Consider the following 25,196-nt stretch of genomic DNA (forward strand, 5'->3'; position numbering starts at 1 on the left):
CAGTATGATGTACATGGAAATAAAACCAGTTCCCCACTGCTTAGAGTTGGATCTTGTGCCCAGTAATCCTCTCCTTTCCCAGAGAACCACAAACGTGCTCAGGAGTCCTGCTCCTCTCCAGTGAGGGTGTGAGTATTTGATTCTGTGTCTCCCCTGACAACACTGGCACTGACTAATGGGAAATACCTTTTAATTTCTTGGAGACACTTTCAGCGTCTTTGGCCAGGAAACAAAGTGGAGATAAGATCTGATTTGTGTTCTGTTTCCTCCTTAGATTTGTCTTCACTATTCTTGGGAAGAATTTGACTGACCTTGGTGTTTTAATTTTGCTTATCTTTTTTGATCCCTTCAGTGTCTTTGACCTGAAATGCCTGGTTACAGAATAACTAAACATTCAGGGTTGTTTTTTTTTTCCTTTCCATGTACAAAAGCAGAGTTCAAATGCAGTAGAAAAGCCAGCTCTTTTTTTAAAATTTTTGTGAAACAATCAGATAGTTGCTTTCATTCTGAAAAAAATATATCAAAATAAATCTTCAGTTAAAATTCACGAAGGCATAATAATGAATAACAGCCAGAATGTGTTTGAAATGTGCTGTCATAGCAGAGCCAAGGATGAATTACGTGGGAGCAAGTGCACTGGAGGGAATTTAAGTCCACTTCAAAAACTCACTACAAATGAAACTTTAATTACTTTGTGCATATGTCTGGCAAAGCTCAGCATGGAGTTACAGCATTTCCAGGAGCCTTAACTACAGCCAGAAGTGAGAATCCATTTCAGGGCTTAAGTCCTGGAGGAACAGCAGGTGAAACTCAACACATGGTGTCAATGACATGTTCGGTGCCTGGAGCTGATACCTGGGAATTAACACTGAGCAGCAGCTGGATCCTGGGTTCAAACTCACAATTTTTGGGCAATCCAGACACACACATACATCCCTGGCCTTTCTGAAGTGTTGGTGATAAATCCAGGGCATCACCCAAGATCTCAGAGAACTGGTATTTGCTGTAGCAACACAGGACATTTCCTTCCAGCCTTTCTTCCAGCAACTGCCTCTGGAAACCATGAGCATTTTTCAGCATCTGAGATATTATGAGGTCAAATTTTTTACCATCTGAGATAAGGCCTGAAATGACACTCCATGCTGAACAGTGCTCCTCTCATTTGGGCCCTAACAGCCATGAGTGCCTGTAATCACTTAATTATTGTGCAATGACGAATTGTTTCCTGTTTATGATAAGTTTGACTATGCACCTTCCCTTCTTTCCAATCCACCTTCCAACATGAGCTATGCTGGGAGCCTTAATCTCTTTAATCTTTAATCTCAAGCACAAGCCATTCCTTCATGATTGCCAGCCTCTTGTTTATATTTTTATTTATTTTTACTATAATGTGTCATTTACGCAGAGATGAGGTGACCAGAGTTGAAGGGTCCTGCCTGTGACTAAATCAAGTGTTTTCATGGGACTCCCCAGGCAATAGAAAATTGTAAGTTATTTTTAGCATTTGATTTTTACATACTGATCAGGAAATTACCTCAGTATTTGGTAGCATATTCTCCTTTGCTCATGGTGCAGGAATGTAAGCACTGCAGTTAGGATGGCCTGACTTCTTTTTTTTTACCTGTAACAGCAATTTTTCATTCTTTTCTCTTTATTACCACCATAGGAGACAATGGCTGAGAGAAGAAAACCCTAATGATGGGCAAACAGACATGAAAAAGGGAAGGAATATACACAGCACTGCTTAGTATGGCACAAAATTTCACTTTTTAAATTGATCCCTCCCTCATGTATGTGACATAAAATTCTGCCATCCATTTTCCAAATAATTTACATATTTTCACTGGCATGTAGGACATTTACAGATTCTCACACTCCATGCTGCAGAAATTCCTAGTGCCAAAGACTGTAGGATAGACTGTGATTTAGATGTGCAGGGAATTTGTGTATGTGATTTACATTAAAAGCTACACAAATAAACCATCTTCCCACAGGGGGAAAGAATGTACTTAGCAGAAGGATAAAATATTTTCATACTTATGTTATGGGATGAGACAATTCTTTAAGTGGTGATTCTGACCCCATAGTTTACAAGAAAACATTCTTTAAGTTACTGTCACTGTTAAAATGAAGCTTTCCATGGAGTCAGAAACGGAAATCTGTTTTTCAAATGCCGTCAGAGCCAGATCAGTGGCTGTGGGGTCAACACCCCTTTCAGTCGCTGACGTTTTTCTGTGTTATCTGAGAATTCCTGGTCAGGGTTGCGGGCCATGGGTGACACCACTCAGGAGCTTTGGCTTCGTGGGGCTGGAGCTGTCAGGGCAGACCCTGAGGGCTGTGCCAATGGCTCCCACCTCCCCACACCAAGATCACAGAACTGTCAGGGCTGGAAGGGACCTCTGGCCATCACCCATTACCAAGGCAGGGTGACACGGAGCAAGGGACACAGGTGAGCGTGTCCAGGTGGCTTTGGGAGGTCTCCAAGAGGGAGGCTCCACACCTTCTCTGGGCAGCGTAAAGAAGTTCTTCCTCACGTTGAGATGGAATTTCTTGCGTTGTAATTTATGGATGCTACTCCTCGTCCTGGTAGGCCCTTGCACTAGCATCTTAGCACCCTAGGAGATATTTTTATGCATTAACGAGATCCCTTGTCAGTCTTCTCTAGGCTATGAAAGCATTGCGCTCTTAGAGAGCATCCAGAGGAGACCACGAGGATGGGGAAGGGTGTGGAAGGGAAGCTGTACGAGTAGAGGCTGAGGGCACTTGTTTTGTCCAGCCTGGAAGAGACGGAGAGACCTCATTGTGGTCTCCAACATCCTCCTGAGGGACACCAGAGGGGCAGACACTGCTCCCTTCACTCTGACCAGTGACAGGACCCAAGGGAACGACATAAAGATGAGCTGGGGAGATTTAATTTAGATGTAGATTTAGATTTAGATAGATTTAGATTTAGAATTAGGCTGGATGTCAGGAAAAGGTTTCAGAGGGTGGCCGGACACTGGAAGGGGCTCCCCAGGGAACGGTCACGGCCCCAAGGCTGCCAGAGCTGCAGAAGCGTTCGGACAACGCTCTCAGGCACAGGGCGGAATTATTGGAGTGTCCTGCGCAGGGCTACGCGTTAGACTCGATGATCTTGTGGCTCCGTTCTCACTAAGCTCGCCTATAATTCTACGATGTTCTGACGATGGCGGCGTCCCCTCAGCGCTGAGGGCGGCCCAGGCGCGAGGCGGGTCCCGCTGCGTCATCGCGGCGCGCGGCGGGAGCCCCGCCATGCGGGCCCGGCTGCTGCGCGCCTGGCGCCGGGGCGTGCGGGCGGCGGGGCCGCCATGGCGGGTGCTGTTCTTCGGCACCGACCGCTTCGCCGTGACCGCCCTGAGAGCCCTGCGGGCCGCCGGGTACCGCCCGGGCACCGGGGAGAGGCGTCTGAGGGGAGACAGGGCCGCGACAGAGAGGCAGAGGGGGCGCTGGAGACGGGGACGTGAGGGAGGAGCCTGAGGGGGGACGGGGATGTGAGGGGAGCGGAGCCTGAGGGGACACAGCAGGGGCTGGGGAGGGTGAGAGAGGGTTGGGCGCTGAGTGAAGGGAGATGAGGGCTCGTGATGAGGCTCAGAGGTTATTGAGGGATGAGGTGGAGTCGTGCCAGAGGGACTGTGGGTTGGGCAGGGAGGATGGCAGAGAAGGGAGAGGGAAGGAGCCTGAGCGTGGCACAGGGGCCGGGATCACAGAGACTGGGGATTGGCACAGGGGCACAGCGAGGGGTGGAGGTGGCCCAGCCCTCGCCTCAGTCTGCCTGCACGATGCCTTCAACACCTTCTCCACCGCAGGGAGCCCGGCGAGGACTCGCTGGTGTCCCGGCTGGAGGTGGTGACCCTGCCCTCCGCCCTGCCCGGAGACCTGCCCGTCAGGAGCTGTGCCAGGGAGCTCCGGCTGCCCGTGCACGAGTGGCCGCACACGGGACCCGTGGGGCAGTTTGATGTGGGTGTGGTGGCATCTTTCGGACGTCTTCTAAGCGAGGACCTCATTCAGCAGTTCCCGTAGTAAGTGTGTGGACAGGACATCTGTGACATCTGTCACTGCTTCGTTAGCAAAGCTGCACTCTTCGTTTTGAGGCAGCGTCTGTGACTTTAAGTAGTTGAGGTCAGCTTCCCTGGGTTCATATGCTTAGCCTGAACCCTGTTGCTGTCATTGTGAAATTCAGTGTTCTTTGATACATGGGTGTAAATTTATGCAAATATTCCACAGAATATGTTTGCCTTTATTCCTCACATCTCTCTTACCGTGTTCACTGAGAAACTGATGTTTATATAGTGGTAAATTTTCCTTCAAGTGCATATTTAAGCCAGTAACATATGAAAAGGATGAGAAGATAGCAGTTTCACTGTAATATATGTTGCACTCTATTTACATGTTTCAGGTACCATTCCTATTCTCACTTGTGACAATTTCATTCCAGTGGTGTGCTCAATGTCCATCCCAGCTGTCTCCCACGATGGCGTGGCCCTGCACCCATCATCCACACAGTGCTTCACGGTGATAAGGTGACTGGGGTGACAATTATGGAAATAAGACCAAAAAGGTGGGTTTGGTGTGCTTTGCAGACATCTCACTGTTGCTCTCACCTCTCAGGACCTTAAATAATCACTGCTGAAGTCGTCATTTAACTCGTTCTACATAACCAGTAAAACATAAAAGTGTGTGTGATTAAAATTAAAGTTTGAAATACTTAAAAATGTTCATCTAACTATGTGAGATTTACCACAATTACAGTATTTTAGTAAGTGTGTAATTTGCACTCCAGGCCTGTTCTCTAATTCTTGACATTATCACAGGGAATAGACAGAGAACAGTCAAACAGTATTATCAATAAGCTTGGTGTGACAGAAAATATCTGGTTTTCAGTCTTCAGAGTCACCTGTAACATCTTGTAAGTGGACAGAAGACGAGAAATTGCGTGTCTAGGCATGAGAGAGGTTATATGTTTTAGTTTCAGCCCAAGCTCTGGCTTGAAAGCCTTGTGAAAAGACATTATTCTCGTTACCTTTTCTTTCTTAGATACTTATTTAATAATAGATATCAGGAAAGTGCAAAACAAATTTAGATTATTTCTTCTCAATTCTAAATTGTGTGTTCATATCAGTCTCAGCTTGCTGAGGAGAATCTTGCTGCCAAGAGAGATCTGGTGTTATCTTCCTTGTGTTGTCTTGTAAACCAAACATTTGACAATGTGAAATGACATCTGAAAAATAGTTTTAGAGGGGATAAAAAAAGGTACTTAGTAACTGAACTAATGTAATGAATGCAGACTTTTGGACTGCTAATTAAGCTTCAACTTCTCCAGTGAGGAGATGTTTTGATGTTTTCTGTATCTTTTCTGCCTTGCAGGTTTGATGTAGGTCCAATTATTAAGCAAGAAGAGGTTGCTGTTCCTCCCCGCTGTACGGCACAGGAGCTGGAAGGGATGTTGGCAAAGATGGGTGCAAACATGGTAAAGTCCTGCCAGCTGTGTCACTTCTGACTGGTACTTTGCTTTTAACATGTACAAACAGAATTCTTATTAATCTTGTTCTGGGCTGGCTTCAGGTTTAGGAGGAGGATGATGTGAAATTTGGTGTTTGTGAGCACTTTGCCTTGCTGAGAGGAGAGCTCAGTGATCTGAGCTTGGATGTCAGTGTCAGTCCTGTGTGTTGCTTTTGTGTTTCTCTTCAGTGAAGAACCCAAATGCTGTCTGTGGAAACACTGCAAGTTCTTTCATTTAAATGAATATCTGGTTTTTTATTTTAATAGTTAGCTTTTGTCCTGTCCTGGGATTAATATCAGGGAAGAGATCATCCATAAAAAAAACGGTGTTTTTTAATTGTGATTCAGTGGGAAGGATGTCTTTACTGTGTCTGTGTATAGGACATACATCTTCTGAGTATACTGAGCCAGTTTTCTAAAAGGTCACAGGACAGTTTCACTGTTTAAAAATTAAATATTACTTTGTTTATTATTGCTTAAACTTGCTTGACTAATACTCTGTACAAAATTTAATGTTGCAGCTGTTAGCAGTTTTGAAGAACTTGCCTGAAAGTTTAAAAAACAAAAAAGAGCAACCAAAAGAAGGAGTAACGTTTGGTAGGTACACATTGCTTTTAGTGTGACTTGTTCAATTTTTCATTTATCAGCTGGAAAACTAAACTTTCCTGCCATCCTAGGCTGTGTTTTTTTTAGATTCTTATCTCAATATGCTCTCTTCACTGCTTTCTCTGACTTTAAAAAGTCATACAGGAGAAAAATGCTTCAGAATTCTTCGGATTTACTACATTAATGTTTTCTTTTCAATTACTTGTACAATATCACAGTCATTATTGATGCCACAGAATCTGAGTTTGTTATTCTTCCTAGTTGTAGTGCACACAGCACACTGTGCTTGTAAGCATGATACAAATTTGCTGTGCAATGGATAAATAAAGAGAATAACTGAGAATAACCCAAAGTGAGGTGTTTACAAAATCTTTTCTCCAGTTTTTGTCTGAGGTACCTTGACTGGATGGTAGACCCACAACTGGTCAGGAAAAACTGACCAATCCAAAATTCAAAAATAGGATAAAGTGGTACAGCTGTTTGCTAAAACAAGCAAAGCAAATTAAGAAGTCTTCTAATTTCTCTTTTCCCTCTAGCTCCTAAAATCTCCATAGCAAAGAGTTGTGTAAAATGGGAGGAGCAAACAGCTGCACAAATAATCCAACTGCATCGTGCAATAGGAAGTATGGTGAGACTGGATTTTTTGGAACCCTTTTCTGTCATATAGCCTGGCTGAGTTTGGTGTAGATATTTTAACTGACCACAAAACCTAAATTTTAGTTATTTTAGCCTCTGTAACCTAGCATGTGTTTTTAAATCCTGGTAGTTTATCATTAGAGGTGGAATTTATGTGCGTGTGAAATCAGGTTAAAAATTTAATACTGTTTCCTTAGCTCTGAGATTTCCCCTGATGTATTTGAGAAGGTTTGGAATGCCACAGTGACATCTGTGCATGGCAGTAAACAGTGCAAACAGTGAAGAGCTGTTGGAGCTAATTGCTTAACTCATTTCTGTGTAGGCTAATGGTTTGAGTTGAGGAACAGTGAGGAAAACTAACTCTGGTAAGGAAAATCTCCTATCGAGACATACAGCTAAATTTCCCCTTAATGTTAGTGTGACAGGTATTTTACCTAAGGAAAAAATTGCCTGGAAATGTGAAAATATTCTCAATGTGTCCTCTGTTTCTGTTTCCAGTTTCCTTTGCAGACACTCTGGAAGGGCACTACTGTCAAACTCCTAGATTTTGTGGAAGTGGATAATATCCCTGGTTTCTCTGGTATTTACTCTTAAATTATTAAATTTTAAAACCATTTTCTTTAGGAATCTGAGTGCTGTGTGAGCCAAGGTGTGTGACTGATCAGGGCTTAGTGAGTGTTCATGGATCAGATATGGAGTAATGCCAGAGAATGACTTGTTCTGATTGTTTCTGTTCATTTGGTTATAATAAAACACAGAATACAATAAAATATTTTTCACCAAAAGAGTGACTCATGATGGTTATCATGCTTCAAAGGAACAGAAGTGATTCTAACCTTTTCTGTACTTGTTGGCATAAAAATGCAGGATGATCTTTCTTTGCTTTTAGATCAAATATTAAATGACTGTGGAGTTGTTCCTGGTTCAGTGCTGTTCCATAAAATGTCCCAAACATTGGTGGCTCGCTGCAAGGTAGGCTTTTCTCATTTGTTTTATATTCACTGCCCTGAAGATGAGGTTTTTAGTATTTATGTCATACATAGCTTTTCTCTTAATTTTCTCTTCATTGTTAGTCTCCATACTAGTTCAGATCAGCACCAGATGTTTCATTTGATACCTTAAACTTTTAATTTCCATTAACAGGCTTTGCACATTTGCAAGCAAGAATTTGACTTGTAAGCCTGATGACATTGAATAAAATATATTCTGTAAGCCAGCCTATGGGAGCTAGAAATAACTTTGAATATGGAAGAAGCTTATTGCCTTTTTTGTTTGTTTTTGTTTTTAGGAAGGCTGGGTTGGAATCAAAACAGTTGTTTTAAAGAAGAAACTCACAGCAGTTGACTTCTACAATGGATACATGCACTCTTGGTTCCAGCAGAATCCAAGAACAGTTCATCAGGAATGCAGATTTCAAACACTCAAACTTAGCACGGCAAAAAAGACTCTGAAAGAGAGGGGAGTACTGGCACAGGATATAAAGCAGTAAATGTATTTTTTTAATGTCTGTAAGTTAATATAAAATATTTCAAAGTCTGTGTATAAAATTCAACTTAATTAAGGGATTTCTTCCCATGCTGTTTGATCTTATTGTCATCCACATGTTTCCATGGCGAGTTCCTGAAGATGCTTCTTCTCTTTGCCCATTAAGGAAGAGAATCTCCATGAGTGCTGTAGATACTGAATAAATCCCTGTTTCCACTGTTGAGAAATAAATTTATTTTTATACAACATTTTTAGGTTTTTTTTGAAGATTTTGGTATAATTTTCTTCAGGCATAGATTTTGGACAATTACTTTAATCTGGAAATACTAAAATCCACTGAGCTTTTCTATTGCTCACTGAGACAGACTGTCTAGTATGATATTCTTGTGGATCCTAAAATTCTCTTTGTATCCCAGCATTGAGGTGCATAACTTAGCTGGGAACATAAGAGAATCTGTTCCTGTCCAGGATGATGTTCTTCCTTCCCCTTTCTGTTTTCATATCCTGGGATACATCCCATTTAAAATTTATGTGCCCTTCATCCATTTCTGTTCTACTATTTCACTTTCTGATGGGAGAAGTTTTTACCTAGTGAGGAGTTGTTAATCTAATCCAAGATTTTCCTCAATCTGTCTTTGCTTAATGGCATATCCAAGGAGTATTTCATGTGAAGAACCCCAAAACTTGTGATTCTTACACTTTCTTGTCTTAGAAGAAGTAATGAAGTAACGTAGCACTGAGAATACAACAGAACAAAGACTGCCCATATCTTAGGAACTGTTCTAATATTTGCTAACTTTTTCCTGCTTTTTCTGAGTTCTACTCAAGTAAAAGCAAAAAATACAGAAAAATGTGTCATATCACAAGGATTAAAATGTTTCTGAAGAAGCATCTGTTAAAGCAGCTGCTGCAGTATTTTTCTTCTATTGCCATTAGTCCATCAATTAATTGCCTCTGACAGGTTTTCCAAAACACATGGTCCTCCAAGAAATCCAAGCCTATGAATCAGAGTCAAAAACTGGAAACAACAGCAAGGTGGAAGTCAGGCTCCTGTGGAGAATTCCTGTTGTTCCTGACCGCAGACTCAGTGCAGTTCACGCTGCAGAAATTCTAACTCCGGCAAGTTTGCTTCCAAGAAAGTGATGTATTTTTGTGTTTTGCTCCCTGCTACTTTTTGCAAGAAAGTTGTGGACACACTTTGGTTTTATTCTGTTTAGATCAATTTGTAGATGTTGGTAACTGTTTTATGCCCATAGAAGGGTGAGTGGGTCAATGAGTTTTTTGTGTGTTTGTGGGGATGGTGATAGTTTGGAGAGTTTTCTGGGGCTTGCTATCTCGCTGTATGGCAAAACCCCACCCCCACAATTTAGAGATAATTTTAAGCACTAATGATCAAGAGTTTTGGACTTAAGTGTTTGAGACTCAACAATTTAAGTATTTCAGGATCCAACTTTTTGAATATTCCAGGACCCTAGGCACAGGAAAATTAGTTCTTGTTCATTATAACCTGAGCAAAATGGACAGCAAGTTCATTTTTCCCACAGAAAGAATATAGTGTCAAAAGTTTAGGATAAAAGCTTTTAGATAACTAAGCTGTTAAATCAACATCTTCTTCCTAGCAGTGACTTGAGGAAAATTCTTTTAACTCCTTTGTGTATCTTTCATCCTCAGTTTTAGGTCATGCCCGGTGTGCGACCTATTGCTGGCAGACAGTAATTATCTGCTTCTCACTAAAGCATAAAGCAACAGGAAGAGTTTCCCTGTGTTTTTGGGAAGTTCCAGGTGGCATGTGCCCAGAATCCCTGTAGATGGAGCTCGCTGCATCCCTTTTGGGTGAAAACCAAGGACAGCTGGACAGAAGATGGTGAAAATCTGGTACAGAACACCTTCAGTTAGTTGTTTAATAGTGAATAATGTCTAAACCATATTGCAGCCAGGATCCCATGTACTTGTAACTTAATCTTTTGATCTGTGCTTTAAGGCTTCTTCTGCTTTCTGTGTGAGAGGTTATAAAAGATTAGACTGTTCTGTGTTGTTCAATAGTTAATGTCCTAGCTCTGAATATGCACAACTTTACCCAAGTTATTTTATGGAGCAAAGGAAGGTAAGATTAATTTATTTTTTAATGGAGAAAGTCTTTGGCATGCTGTTTTTGGCATGGCAGAGAAGTTCTAAATGGAATTGGTGTTCCCCAGGCAGCTGTTAGCCAAAATGTCTCTTTGGAAACTTTGCTTTCACCTGGCTCTGCAGGGATTTAACTCAGTAAGTAATGAAAATCTGATTATTTTTGCAGAACAGACTAAACAAAAATGGGGCATTCACTGATGAGGTGTGGAATAGCATGTCAGGGTTGACTGTGGAACACAGACACGGTGATTTGATTCCCAGTACCACTGGTGAGGTTGAGTACTGCTATCCTAGCCATTGGAATGGGATCTTAGGAAAATAAAGCAGCTGTCCTCCTCTCAGAGGAGAGAGGGAAAGCAACAGAGGTATTCACAGACCCAACGTCCACTGTGGACGTTAATTTAATATAGCTGGGACCAAATTATTGGCAAAACTGCAAAATATTTGGGCACCAGAAGGGCTCTGGTGTTGGATAAGGATGATTTCATCATGGATTTCAAATAAATGTTAGTAGAGGGAGTGATATTTCCTAGGGTGCTGGTGACTCACAATTAGATGCATCTGTTTCATGTTCCGCAACCTTACTACTCCCCCTGCTTCCTAGGAAACATCTTTATTCCTGTTTTCTGAATGCATTGCAAATAAACAAAAAGTATAAGTGACTAATCAGAGAAGTACTTGAACCTTTTTATAAAGTTGTTTGCAAAATTGCCCAATAATTTGCTGGTTGAGGGCAGACAAGAATATCTCTCCTTTTATTTATCCTATCTGCTAGCATCCTGATAGCTTCTTTAAAAGTAGGAGGGATAGGTCACTGGATTTATCTGTGGGAAACTAAGTGACCTTAGTGGGAGATGCTTTGCCATTAGCCACAAACCTGCTGATGTTTGGGAGCCAGGTCTCCTTCAGTCTGTTCTCAAGGTTGGTGGTCCAAAGGCTAAGGCCAAGGGAGGAGCTGAGTCCCAGCCTTCTTGCATTCCTCCAGCTGATGCTCTCTGCTATGTGGGAGTGTGGGTTAGGTTTCAGGCTGCAGAATGGACACTGCCATACACTGACATAAACACTGACATAAACACAAGCTGGAGGAGTCAGAACTGACATTGAACTGTAGCATAAAATTTATGTGAGTGGGATGGTGGCTCATCAGTAATGGTGAAGTGTTAGACTGAGTGGTGGTTATGTCAAGGTTGTTTTCTGTTGGTAGTGCTTAAGCACCCGTGTTTGAAACCTCTGTCTTTCTCTGTGTCCAGCACAGTCTGCCAGCAGCCTCCTGGGAGAGCTCAGGGACTCAGTGAGTGCACAGATTAGTTTGTTCCTCCAAGTCAGCGCTAAGCTGCAGAGGGGGACAGCTTGGGGAAACTTGGAGAGCTTCTGGCTGTTCCAGGCTGTAGAGCTGTGACCATTTCAGTACTGTTAAACACACATTTCTCCCCAGAAGGAAGAGCCCTGTAGTCTGCTTTGTTTGACTGGCAAGCCCACATGCAGCACAGGGATCAGATCCTGAGCCTGCTTTCTTCCATTTATCTCCTGGATTAGTCTGTAGAAGTAATTTGTGTTACTTCACTCTCAGAGTGATGAAACTAAGTTTGGGATTTGGCTGTCTGTCTGCAGAGGAGGAGGGGAGCAGAGGGAAGAGACATTTCTCTGCACAAGCCAAGAGCTCTGTGGGAAGGTCCAAGCTAATGCTCCCCACTGGCCACTTTGGCTCCGGCTCCTGCCAAGCCCTTGCAGCAGACTAGACACAAAAGAAAATACACAGAGTCTAAATTCATTGGTATGAAGAGGATGTGCCAGAGTATTCCACAGTTCTTCCTTTCCTACTTTTCTTTGATAACTGTCAATTTGCATTAAAAGGTGGATTATTAAGGGGTTTTTTTACCTGTTAAAGCATAATTCAGCCTGCCCTGCGTCAGACTTGAGAACCTGTTCTGAAGCTTGCTAAACACTATTGAAAGATTCTCTATTTCCTATACTCTATGGCAGTGGGTATGGCAGCATATGCCTAGAACTGGCTTCATATCTGTAGGAGAGGACTGGGTAGGAGAGGGAAATCCATGTTGGAGTATGTGTTTGAGTTCCAGTTTACATCCAATAGCATTGTCCATCTTTTAATGATCTCTCTTAGTGGGAATTTTTGTGTCAAAGACTTGCTGGCTTGTCTGCACCCCAAAAATTTATTGCCAGTGTTTACCTGTAAACAGAAGGTGTCTTCTGTGCTGTGAGGGCCTTGATTTCACTCCAGGAAGGATGGGGGGGTTGAAAGGGACAATTTAATAGGTCACTTGGAGAGGGATCGCTGACCCCTTCTGTGGCCAGCTGTACCTTCAGCTAAGAGCACTTCTTGCCAGCTCCTTATGCTCACTGCTGCTGGGTGTGGAGGGAAGCCTGGCTTCTCCCTAACTCCACCCAGCACTGCTCTGTATTGTCTGGTTTCTTGCCATCCTTAAAGTATGAATTCCCAGCCTTCTTTTCTCTCCAGCTTGTGCCACTGCTTAATTCATCCCTGCCCAGACCTGCTGCTTTGATTCTCCCAGAACCATTGCTGACTCCCTATATGTCAAGCTGGGGAGAAATTCCCTGACTGCAGCATGCCATGGCCAAACTCTGGAGCTACAGGAGAACCAGGCACCCACAAAACCCCTTACCCATATCCAGGATCAGTCTCACACTGATAAAGTTGTGACCTGTTTGCGAACAGAAAGATGAAATCCTGCTGGTTGTCCTTTGCTCAGCTCTACATGTGGTCTATTTACTTGGTCATTTCACACACAAAAGTGACACGTTGTTGAAGTTATGAAATTACTTCTTTTATTAACCTACGCTATCATAGAGCGTGGATTCTCTTGACAGATAAGGCAAGAAGCAAGAGAAAACTCTAGCTGTATCCACATGGAGCGTACAAATCCACATGGCTTCTCTGTTCTATTGAGCATGTGAGTTCTTAGAAATGCAGCTGCCAGTAGTTTAGCTTGAATACAGTCATTCTAAAACAAGCTAGCAATAAATAAAATACTTACATTTCAAGTACGAAACCTTGCAGTTGAATTCAGTATGAGGAAATCAGTTTATTCCTTTTCCTGTTACCAACTACTGTACAGGTACTTGGGCTGGCAAAGTCTGCAGATGCAGAACAGAAGAATGTTTTATGTACATGACTTAATTGAATCATATGTTTAGTCTTCCCTTTAGGCTATCACGTGAAGCTGTTTAATGTCAGGCAGAAAGAAGATTTTTATGGATGCATTTAATAAGACACAAACTCACTACCTCTGCTGGCCCCAAGTTCTCACCTTACGTCTTTCCTTTCTGGTGGGGAAAAAAAAAAAGGCACTTCATAAATAATGACTCCTACCAGCTTTTTACATTATTTAGCAGGTTGATGTTACTTTCAAATTATATTTAATTGAGCATGAGTGACTTTACCAATGCTCCTATACAGCTCTAGTAGGTGGGACGTTGATCTCTCATCGGGATCCTGGCTTGGTTGTTTTGGCGGCTTGCTGGCAGCTTCCGGTACGCGGGGCTCTCCCCTGGCAGAACCAGGATGGACTGCTGGCCCAAGTCTGTCAGAGGCTGCTGACCCAAGTCTGTCAGAGGCTGCTGGCCCAAGTCTGTCACAGGCTGCCGACCCAAGTCTCTCGGAGGCTGCCGACCCAAGTCTCTCACAGGCTGCCGACCCAAGTCCGTCAGAGGCTGCTGACCCAAGTCTCTCAGAGGCTGCCGACCCAAGTCTCTCACAGGCTGCCGACCCAAGTCTCTCGGAGGCTGCCGACCCAAGTCTCTCACAGGCTGCCGACCCAAGTCCGTCAGAGGCTGCTGACCCAAGTCTCTCAGAGGCTGCCGACCCAAGTCTCTCACAGGCTGCCGACCCAAGTCTGTCAGAGGCTGCCGACCCAAGTCTCTCGGAGGCTGCCGACCCAAGTCTCTCGGAGGCTGCCGACCCAAGTCTCTCACAGGCTGCTCACCCAAATCTCTCGGAGGCTGCCGGCCCAAGTCTCTCACAGGCTGCTGACCCAAGTCTCTCACAGGCTGCTCACCCAAATCTCTCACAGGCTGCCGGCCCAAGTCTCTCAGAGGCTGCCGACCCAAGTCTCTCGGAGGCTGCCGACCCAAGTCTCTCGGAGGCTGCCGACCCAAGTCTCCCACAGGCTGCTGACTTGAGTCCCTTGGAGATTGCTGGCCCGGATCCCTCGGAGACTGCTGGCCCAAGTTCCTCTGAGACTGGAAGATGCTTTGCTCTCTCGGACTCCTCTCTGAACAGGTGAAAGTCAACCCGACGCCGACATCACTCTTCATGGTTCTGGACGTGCCATCAGATGTGCCATCGAAACACCTGCCCAGGGCAATTTCCTTGGCAATCCTTGGGTCTTGATCAGTGACTGTGTAGATGCCATAGTTGTGTCCCAGCGGGTCAAGAGGTGCCAGCATTGTGTACTCACTGGTGTCGTTGTTGGTGGCCATGGGGAGGTGGTTCACCAGGTACTCATGGAGCATGCTGTTGACGCTCACTCGACGGCAGTTGCCTTGTGGGATCACTTTGACGAGCGTGCGGTCCACGCGGTCCTGGTCGAAGAGCATTCCGCTGCACTTGAACTCCAGGCAGGCTGCCGACACGTCCCGCTGCTGCGGGTCACGGATGCTGCGCACGTCCCTGATGCCGTAGAGCTTGCCAATGGTGCGTGGGTGTGTCCCACCCATGTTACGAGATCTTACATTCACTTCCTGGGGTCCATTTATTTTTACTTTAATGTAGCAGGCTCTAAATTCCATGGGCTTGGGCCACCACGCCAGGTAGTCGTCAGTCCAGCTCATGAGATCATCTTCACTGAAGGGAACAGTGTTGTAGTCGTACCGGTCTCCTTCTATCCTGTAAAACCTGAAGTGAGCAGCACTGTGTGGAGCTTCCTCGCATTCACTGAGGTTTTCGTAGGCATAAATAGGGCCGTTGTTCTCTTCTGGGGAATTAGGGCTTGGTTTGGCCATGTTAATGCTGAATGCTGTTTTCTTGATGTTGGAGTCCTCATGATCTGTCCTCCTGTAGTTGAGCTTGTTGAGGTATGGCTGTGGGACCCCAATAGCAACAGGGTTCAGTTTGGGAGCAGAGGGCACAGCTTCGAGCTCTTCACCCCCCATACTTGCCAAGATATAAGCTCCATAGGCTTCAGGGTTTTGCTCATCGCAGAAGGCGGGCACACAGGCGCCGTTGGGACCAGTGACTACGCTGTCGAAACGGCCCCATGCTCTGGGGTTGGAGGAGAACCCTGGCTCTGGCTCCATGTTTATGATAGAAATCACAACCCCTTGGATCTGCTCACTTGGCAGAAATCTCTCGCTTCTGTAGGCTCGGATTTTGACGTAGCACCGTCTGCTCTCGGGGACATCCAGGTTAAAAAGACGCCTCTCTTTGATCTCCATGTTCCCAACCAAAAACGTTCTCTCCTCCCTTTTGCGCCGTGTGCTTTTCTCAATGTTGAAGTCCCCTTCTTCCTCCCATAACCCCGTCTCTGGGTTCAGGGACCAAAGCTTCATCTCTTGCACATGCTCTGGCATCTTGACCTGAGCAGCATCCAAATGAACCTTCACCTCTTCTGCATTGAGGGACTCGGTGCCCTGTTCATCTGTGAAGTCCACAGAAAACATTCCGTACGTGCGGAGCGGAAATACGTCTCCTTCCTCATCTACAAAGTTCAGGTCACTTTGTGTCACAGGGGCTGTGGAGATGTTTCTTGGGTCCAGGAATGTCACACTGGCTTTCACTTTGCCATTGTAGACCTCTCCATTTTTCCTATAAAATGCATTGGGAGGAATTTCTAATTCAGCAATTGGATCATCTTCTTCCATTTCCCCCAAAGAAATCACGTTGGTTTCGGTGGATTCCAGTGTAACAGGGGCTTTCTTTCTTAGTAGCTTGATCTCATGAAATACAGCACCTCCATTTTCCTTGAAGGGCAGAACTTTTGTTGTGTTCACAAACTTCTGCAGCCGGTCCACGAAAGTTAGAACCAGTCTCTCCATATCTGCTGGGACGTGGATGGAGAAGGTTCCCTTGTAGCCAGTCATACTCACTCTCTTGTTCCCCATGTAGATGTGGCCAAACCTCAGTGGCTCCCCATTATCTGCTGCTGTGGCTCTGCCTCGAACCATTATTTTGGTCTCGGTGCATATTTTGCAACCACATTCAACGATGACTTTAGTGGGGAGCGTGTAGCCATCGCAGGAGATGTCCCTGGTTTCCATCCTGGATACCCCACAGCAGTAGGAGACATTGTCCTTACACCGAAGTCCCTTATCCAGTTTCCCCACACAGGTCTTTGCTGGGCACTTGCCCACGTCGTAATAGAAGGAGTTTGTTGCTTTTTGGAAGCAATCATGAGGAAGTCGGATGAGGTGGCTTTGGGGTTGGGAGTCACAGGCTGCCTCTTGTCTTCCTGTTGAATAGGATTTCTTAATGAGCAGCATGAAATAATTGTACAGTCATTGCTATGTTGTCTGAAACCTCAGAACTAAAGGTTGCTTCTAAAAACAGTGAGATTTTTGCAGGATTTTGTTGAGCTGATTAACTAATTTCAGCAAATAGCTCAGCTTTAGCTTTAAGACCCTGATGAAGAGCAGTTTGCAGGATAGTTCCTGCTCCTGCTAGTGCTCTGTGATCATCCAGCCCACCCTTAGCTAGATGCTCTGCTGCTGCCTGGCTTTTTGACTATGGGAAGACTAGAATATGCCCCAAGGCTTTAAAAACAACCCTAAACAAGCAGAAATATTTTCATGTCAGGCAGCAAGTACAGGGAGAAATCTAACAGCAGCAGGTTGAGGTTGATAGGCCATGTGCAATCCAGAGCTCTGGTTTGTAGGGAGCATCTGGTTCATAACCAGCTCACTCAAGCTTATCTGCAAACAGATGAATGATATAAACCCCAAGTATTTTTCCTGTGATTTTCCTTTACCAGATGTATCACAGTTTCTGGTTCCTGCACACCAACACCTCCCCAGCTGCTTGGAGAACATCATGCACATTTTCTCTTACCTATGACAGCCAGCTTGGCAACTTGGGACTTTGCTGACCCTCCGGCACTGCTGGCCTTGCAGAAATACTCTCCTGACTGTTCTCTCTTCAGGTTCTTCAGAATCAGGTTGTTTTTATATTTGTACAAGGAGGGATCCAGCAGTGAGCCATTGTGGTACCTGCCAGGAACAGTTAAGGGGACAGAGACTGAGCATCTGGCTGGAGCACAGCAATGGCCTAATCCTGCATCCTACTATGTGGATTTTGCCAGATTTCCTGCCTCAGTTTCCCTGAGGTTTTAGTTTGGCTAGGTGGCATCACCTAAAAATTTTTCCCCTGCTCCTGGCAGTACTGTGATGTGGCTGCTGGACAGCTGGCAGGCAGGCAGAGCTGCCAGTTGTGTCTGATAAGGTTTCTAAACTCCCTCTTTGTGTGTTTTTCAGTGAATCCCTCAACAGATGACACTGCTGTGCCATCTTGAGGAAGCCATCACTTGCAGCCATCAGTTCTCAGCACATTTAATTGTTTTATAGCTAAACCCCTCCATTTTTGGAGATGGTAAGGAGATAAAAGTGGCATCCATGGGACAGCTAAGACTTGTGGCAGATCAAATTCTAGCTCCTTACCAGAGGTAGCGGTCGGGAGCTGGGCTCCCTCGGGCATCGCAGCACAGTGACACGCTCTGTCCCTCTCTCCTGGCTTTGTCCTCAGGGCTCCTGAAAACGTAGGGTTTGCCTGCAGGAGAGGGAAAAGGCCATCTCATTACTCCTCCTCTCATAAGACAGTTTATTTCTGCTGCTGCATGAAGCTTCCTGCCTCCCCCCTCTTTGGGGCTACCTGATCGGTGCAGCTGCACTTGGATTGCCAGGTTTCTCCGGTTGCTCTCAGGCACGGTGACAGTCGCTGTTGCATATTTGGCTTTCTTTATTTTAAGGGTGTTTTTCCCATCAGGACAAACCCCTGGGATCCTAAACATGCCTCTGTTATCAGCCACTGTCAACAGCTTGAGTTTCTTGGTTTGCAGGTAGACCCGGGCATCGGCAGCAGGTGACCCATCCTCGAGAGACACCTTCCCATGCAGGGTGGCATCCTCACACATGCAGGTGTCACAGTCAGCATTGACATGGCCCATGGGGCAGGTGATGTTGCAGGCTGGAGGAGAAGCAGACAGGTCAAAAAACAGCCCCAAGTCCCCACAACACTCCCAGCACGTTCTCGCGTCTGCTTTTAATTTAGATGCAATAAGGCAAATACTGCATAAGGAGTAAATTGTATCCAAAACATATTTTTCCTGATTATCCACAGCTGTGCATTAGAAAGGCAGGGACAATGTCATTTTGAACCTGACAATTAGTAGAAAGCAGCCACGTGGATATAATTACAGCTAGGAACTGTTATTTACCTTCCCCAAAGGGCTGGATTTCAGGGAAATTTGAATCCAGATCAGCATGTGAGCTCTTAGCTCAACCTTGGCAAAATTACAAATTCAATGTCATAAACTTTCTAGGTTTCTATTACCAGTGCATACCCAGGAGTTGTGATTTTGGTCTATCCCAAAAGGTGTCTCCCCTTATTCAGTGGTATCCTGGCTTTGCCAGGATGTGGGGTAATTGCCAAGTGAGCATTACCCAATGGGTTTAACATTTGGTCTCACAAATACTCTTCTGTTCTCATTTACCTATAGTGATTAATTCTAAATAATTATCTGTCTTTTCCCAAGGCTCAGATCATTCCTTTTACAATCACAGAGCATCCCTGTACTGATGCTATCTGATATTTCAAAGATGGAAATAAATGTAAGAAATCAGAAAAAACCTGAAACAACTTTTCTACACAAAACATTTTTTCAGATTTTTTTCAGAATTATTTAGTTTAAAAGAGATTATAAGAATAATATAATTAGTTACAAGCCCCTTCAGCAGGGGCTATGGCAGTTTGATATTCCCAAATCATCTCTTTACTGGAGGATGCATGGAGTCAGCTGTCTGGAGTCACTGACTCCACCTTGAGAGTTGCTGTTATAAGATTAATGAGGTATTTTTCTATATCCCCAAGATATTGTGAGTCCCTGTTATTTTTCTCTTTGGCTGTAAACTCGCCCTGCTCTGCTCTTGGTACTCTCTACCCCTGCTCAGGAATCACTAAATTCTGTCAAAGGAGAGAAAGATGGTAAACTGACAGCAAAAGGAGTACAACACCTGTGCAGTGGTGAGACCAGGACATCCTCCCCTGCCCATAAATGAGTTTATAGGAGCACCTGAGCAAACATGTCCAATGCAGAGCCGCCCTTCCTCAGTTGCTTCATTGCAGTGCACGCCCCAGCGGCGCTCAGCCAGGCAGGATCTGGTACGCTTCTGCACCCCGGTTTGGCCACACTCTGCTGAGCACTCGCTCCATTTCGACCATGGAGACAAAAACCTTTTTGAATCTTGCACCAGTGGACCTTGAATTACATCAGTGGTGTGTTACTGAGATGCACATTATACATACAGCTGCCCAAAAATGGGCTGTTTGATTTTAGCAGCTTCTATAGAGCTCAGACTATACATTTGGGTATTATGCACCACATGGATTAAACAAACTCAAAGCATGTTCAGGGAGCTGGGAATTAAAGCATGAGAAGGCGTCTGAAGGCTTCCTACTTAATTCCCCACAGGCTACCAAATTCAGGATGATTAAGATAAACCCAAGGGGAACAAAGTGCAGGCAGCTCATGCTTAGTGTTGAATAACTTTGGCTTAAAGAAATCAAACACACATTCTCATTTAAATGTTGTTTCAGGGGCAACACTTGTCTGTTTCAAATGTGGTTAAATAGTTTTTAAAAATGGTGAAAGGATTAAATAGTTACAAAAAAGGGTAAAATTGTTGCTGTGATCAAGTTGAATGTTTTTAACCAATTTTCAACATATGTTTTCTATAGGGGGAGCGTGTGTCCTATTGTGAGCACCACGTTTACTGAGTGCAAACCAGAAGCTTAAGATGCTACTGAGCAGGCTGAGCATGTCAGGAGCCAGCTGATTGGTAAAACAGAGAAAATTTGCAAAACACATTGAGAGTTTAATATGAGGTTATATTTTTAAAGGAATTTCTTTAATGTGGCTATGAGATGTTATTAATTTAAGCTACTTTGAATGGATGAGATCCACTCCAAGTCTGTGGTTTGGGCTTTTTAAAAAATGACATATTCTAATAATGTTTATGAGGATGCACTAGTGACTAAAGTTTCTAAAAATGAAGTTTCCTGGAGATGTGTGCTATGTCATCTCCCATACCTATTCTTCCATCCAGTTTGTAATAGAGCAAGTTGATTTGTTTCCTAGAAAGGCAGACAGTCACAGGGCTGGACTGTTCAAATTGTGAAGGGGTGGCTGAAAACAATCCTGGCTTATAAAAGCAGGTGGGTGGAAAAGACCCTCTGAGAGCAGATATGGGAGTGTCATCTCTGGCTTGGAGTGAGCCCTTGGCTTAGATGGGCAAGGTTTTAATCTGTTGGCCAGTCAGCGTCTCTAGTTCAGCATCCCAAGTAGTGGGATCCATGACTTATTAATTAGCAATTTGAGGCACGCAGGAGGAGGTGGGCTTGGGGACGAGGTCACATCCTGTGGATAAATGCTTGTTTGTGCTTGCCCCAAGCAAAAACTGAATGTGCAACAGATTAAAGTGGGATCTCAGCAAGATGCTAAGCTTGTTTGGGATCAGCTGCTTTAATCTGCAGAGCTGGTGATGATATGAAATGAGGAGGAAATCCTGTGGAGGAAAATGGCATTATGACTCTGGGTAGTGTTTTGACAGCAGAAAAAGCAGAAAGTGGAGGATGAGGGAGAAGCTGAGGGTTGAGCATTGGTGGGGACATGGGAAGGGACAGGGCTGGCCTGTGGCACTGGCCAGCAGGGACATACTGCGTCTGACGTAGGTGAAGGTTGGGTCTCCGCGGCGAGAGCTGCTCCTGGTACCTGTGGGCAGAGGGGTGATTCAGCCAGGGTTTTCCAGCCAGGGAGCCAGCCCCAGCATCACTGCCTTGTGCCATCCACTTGGAGGGGAAAACTATTTTACTGGTAGTTTTCAAAAAAAATACATCTTGGCAAGTGGAGGGGACCTCTTAGTGTCCATGGTTTGGTGCTTTGATTCTTGGCTAAGAGAGCTGCTGGGAGCTGGGCAAAAGGCTGGGAAAATCCCCAAATCCTTCAGCATGGCCAGCCCTTTCAGTGCCTGCTGGAATTTAAATTCTGAGTCCTGGACAGTAAAGATGAGAGGTGGGGTATCTCCCAGGGATTAATGAGCAGAGTGGGGTCCGCAGGTAATTAACCCCCCACAGGCTTTGATTTTAAAGGAATGGTGTCACAAACCACCCAGGGTGTGGGGACAGGCTGGGGCAGGCTAAAGGCAGGTCAGAACATGTGCTGGCCCATCCCTGGGCTCTTCTCACCCTCCCAGCCTGTGCATGCCTCCCGCAGGAGCTGGGGCTGTGGTCACAAGTTGACCTTCCCATTTCCAGGATGGGAGCCAACAGCGTGTGTCAGTGATAGCCAAAACCCTACAGGAGGTCATGGATGATTAACATTTATTCCATTGCCTAAATCATAGAATCATAGAATGATTCTAACCCTAAATGTCCTCTTCTACTCAAACAATATTGGTTAGTTGTAAATTGTTGTGAAAATTGTCCAGCAAGGAAAATCCACCCAAGGTGGGAATTAACTTACTCTCCAAGCTGAGCATTACCAGCGGGCTGAAGGTTCTCTGTCCTATCTGGACCCTGGTGAGGGCTGGTTTCAGAATCCTTTGTCCTAAGGGGCAATAAATGAAAGACTAAATTAGATTCAAGGAATTGGGCATCCTTAGGCTTAATATTACAGCTTTCCCATTGGACTGTGGCTGGTTAGAGCTCCTGTAGGATGATGCCAAGAGAAGGGCGAAATTGAGACATCCCATAGCATCACTGCAGCTCAGGTATGACACAAATTTTCTATTTCCCTTAGCACCCAACAAAAACTTTTTTTTTTTGTACTTCTGTGTTGGAGTAGCTCAGATTGATTCACCTTTTTATAGCTGGAGAGACAAAATATATTCTGCCTCTCCATGGACAAGGAGAAATGAATCCAAGGTGGATAATGTTGGTTGTTTCTATGGGACAGGAACCAGTTTCTGAACTTGTGTGCCCGAGGGGAGCTGATGGCCGTGGCTGGTTCCTGGGTGCTTGCTGGGACTGGTCCCATACAAACTGGGCAGCTGAGCCCCAGCACTCCCCTATGGGTGCAGACTGGACACTGTGGGGTGTCAGGGACAGCAGGCAGGGACGGTCCCAGCATGGCCAGTGGGCTGGGGAGCTCATCCCTGGTCAACCAGAGGCTCACTGACTCGCAGACAGGCTTTACTCAAGCTCTGGGGGCTGGATGGGAGCCAGTCCTTGTGTGGAAGTTGTCTGGCCGGGCAAATGCCGCAGTGACCCAGACCCAGCACCATGTCAGGCTGTGTCTGCTGGCTCAGCGGCTGCCGACAGACGGGCCTGCGCTGGCGTGGGCAGGGGACAGCGCGGTGACCAGAATGGAAACATTTAACCTTCACCTAAAACACATGTGGCTCCCAAGAGGAGGAGGAGGATCCAGCCTTTCATGGTGACCATCGGTGTCTCCAGAAGGGACCAGGAGTTTCCTGGAGTTTCCACAGCCGTCCCACGCCTTCCCCAGTCCTGCAGGGACAAGCCCGACCGTGTCAAAACTCACCCAGGTCCTGCTGCTTTCAGGGAGCTTCTCCCAGGCTGAACCACCCCAAAACATGCCACAGGGACACTTACACCCCCTGCTCACCCACCCCCAGCAGCTCTTCATTTACTCCCCCAGTGAGGAGCAGAAGGGGCTCCACATCTGTGCTTGCATCCCCCCTGCTTCTCATCATCACATCTGAGCCCAAATCTATTCTACAGAGCACAGCTTTGTAACAGCATCTCCTTAACATGCCTAGGAGCAGCTTAAATGCTTCTGCAGGGATCTCTCACAGCCCACGCAGCTCTGCAGGCCCCCTGGCACCCAGCTCTGCTACCCACAGGAGCAGGGACAGCCCCATGCCTCCCTCCTGCTGCCTGCAAACTGGGTATAGTGTGAGGTCAGCATCTTATCCCACTACATCCCAGAGTGTGGGGAGAGTAAAGGCTCCTGAGCACATCTGAAAGCAGAAAATCCTATGCACAAGCCAAATCTTTCCTGCAAATGTAGCAAGAAGCTCAATATTTTCCTTTTCCTGCAGGCAGAGATGTGGGACTGAGGCTTTGTGTCACTCTTCACCAGCTCTGGCATTTCAGATTTTGTTTTCAGTGAGTCCCTTTGCCCTAGAGCATCAAGCATTTGGGTATTTAATTTCTGAATGTACCTGTGGAGCTGGTGTTCTCCCTAGTGACACCAGCTGGAATTCCAGGTGTTATATTTTATGCATGCAAAATTAATGAGCTGGGAGGAGGGGAGAATATTGCCCCAGCCTTCTGGTGCCTCAGTTTACCCATAAAATGGGGCTGACAAAGAGCAGCCAGTAGCAAGAATACTCTGTTATTTGTAAGTGGCACTAACCATCTCCTCTGAGACCGGGGAATGTGGGACTAGGAAAAACTTTGATTATGGCTCAGCAAATCCCAGTCAAGCAAAAATAACAAGCAACACATGAGCGGTGTTTTGTGGGCTTACGGTGGGGTCGTGAACTCCCAGCCAGACAATAACCAGGAAAAAATTAATCCTGTTTCCCACTTGACGACTATTTTTGGAGCTGACTGCAACTTGTTCAGCACCGGGTTTGGGATTGGGATACATCCCTCTCTGTACCCAGACACGCGATGCTGTAAAAGCGGGGTTCAAGCGGCCGGATCTTGGCAGCAGGGGAAGTTTTGTGTCCCCTGTCTGGCAGGGGGCTGTGGGAGCCAGCCCGGGGCAGATCCGCGGGAGATCAAACACCCCCACGTGAGCAAAGCCCCCCAAACCCCCGCTCCAGATGTCCCAGTAACCCTTCCCTAAACCCATCAGCTGGGACGAGGAAGGGAGGAGCGGGACGCAGGGAACTGCATCCCCACCGATGTTTTTCCGCCTCTGTGCCGTCATCTGCCCATTAATTAATTTCCATCTCGCCTTCAGTCAAAACCGCTCTTAATTACACCGCCTTAACACAACAGAATTCTATAACCACTATCTGCCACAGAAGGGAAAACAGCAGGGTTGGGTTGGGTTTTTTTCCTCTTACCTAAAAAGCCGTAAAAGCCCCACTTAAGGAGAGTCCCGGAGCCGCCAGCCGAGCTGAGATCCGCGGGCGAGACGAGGGTTTGTCAGCTGGATTTGCAGCCTTGGGAAGAAGAGAGAGCTGCAGCTTACCGAAACCTCCCGTGCGCCGAGCGGAGCCGGGCTGAGTGCGAGCCTCCCGCCGAGGCGGCGAGGTCGCTTATATAGCCCGGCGTGTAGCTTAGGGGATGGCAGCGAGCCACCAGCCGCGAGCACAAACAGATCGGACGCGCGAGGAAACCGCAGCCTGAATAATCCCTTAATAAGATGATGGTAAACAAAAACTTGTGGCGATGCCACGGCGCGGTGGCTGCTGCTGGTGGCAGGACAGGGCACGATGTGGGTACCACGTCCTGGTGTGGGCACCGCATCCCAGCACAGCACCGTCCGTGTTAGGGGCTCACCCGGGTCTGGATCTGAAATAGATGCTGCTGAGTGTTGAAGGTGGAGATAGAGTGAACAGGCAATGAGTTTTGGGGATGCTTTTTTTGGCTTTACCCGGTCTGGGGTAAATGTGGTGCCCAACCAACAGTGCAAGTGGATTTGCCCTGTTTTGCAGGTGTG

The 25,196-nt window shown here is 45.8% G+C and overlaps 2 protein-coding genes across 2 annotated transcripts; one reads left to right on the forward strand and one right to left on the reverse strand.

Annotated features, from left to right (window-relative positions):
• The first annotated feature begins 3,254 nt into the window (after window positions 1-3,254).
• On the forward strand, window positions 3,255-8,492 carry MTFMT (mitochondrial methionyl-tRNA formyltransferase). The gene is made up of 9 exons (XM_033070864.2): window positions 3,255-3,395; window positions 3,825-4,037; window positions 4,454-4,576; window positions 5,383-5,485; window positions 6,039-6,114; window positions 6,660-6,751; window positions 7,258-7,339; window positions 7,649-7,731; window positions 8,048-8,492. Exons 1-9 carry the CDS (start codon window positions 3,271-3,273, stop codon window positions 8,246-8,248), a joined length of 1,098 nt encoding a protein of 365 aa, XP_032926755.1. The 5' UTR covers window positions 3,255-3,270; the 3' UTR covers window positions 8,249-8,492.
• Window positions 8,493-11,118: 2,626 nt separating this feature from the next.
• Window positions 11,119-24,782, reverse strand: LOC117002072 (cartilage intermediate layer protein). The gene is made up of 9 exons (XM_033070863.2): window positions 24,598-24,782; window positions 22,942-23,065; window positions 22,080-22,163; window positions 21,276-21,329; window positions 19,632-19,817; window positions 18,212-18,526; window positions 18,001-18,109; window positions 17,396-17,553; window positions 11,119-16,799 (listed from the first exon to the last, which is right to left on the reverse strand). Exons 2-9 carry the CDS (start codon window positions 22,997-22,999, stop codon window positions 13,813-13,815), a joined length of 3,951 nt encoding a protein of 1,316 aa, XP_032926754.1. The 5' UTR covers window positions 23,000-23,065; window positions 24,598-24,782; the 3' UTR covers window positions 11,119-13,812.
• Window positions 24,783-25,196: the final 414 nt, after the last annotated feature.

This window comes from Catharus ustulatus, chromosome 12, assembly GCF_009819885.2.
Source record: "Catharus ustulatus isolate bCatUst1 chromosome 12, bCatUst1.pri.v2, whole genome shotgun sequence".
Classification (NCBI taxonomy): domain Eukaryota; kingdom Metazoa; phylum Chordata; class Aves; order Passeriformes; family Turdidae; genus Catharus; species Catharus ustulatus.

Excerpts from the sequence above, each read along its gene's own strand:
- MTFMT (XM_033070864.2), top strand. The coding sequence starts at position 3,271 with ATGCGGGCCCGGCTGCTGCGCGCCTGGCGCCGGGGCGTGCGGGCGGCG. Across the intron at positions 6,115-6,659 it reads AAAAGAAGGAGTAACGTTTG|CTCCTAAAATCTCCATAGCA; the intron begins GTAGGTACACAT and ends TTTTCCCTCTAG. Across the intron at positions 6,752-7,257 it reads ATCGTGCAATAGGAAGTATG|TTTCCTTTGCAGACACTCTG; the intron begins GTGAGACTGGAT and ends TTCTGTTTCCAG.
- LOC117002072 (XM_033070863.2), bottom strand. The coding sequence starts at position 22,999 with ATGGTCACCATGAAAGGCTGGATCCTCCTCCTCCTCTTGGGAGCCACA. Across the intron at positions 21,330-22,079 it reads GGTAATGCTCAGCTTGGAGA|GTACCAGGAGCAGCTCTCGC; the intron begins GTAAGTTAATTC and ends CTCTGCCCACAG. Across the intron at positions 18,527-19,631 it reads CATTGGACATGTTTGCTCAG|CCTGCAACATCACCTGCCCC; the intron begins GTGCTCCTATAA and ends CTTCTCCTCCAG.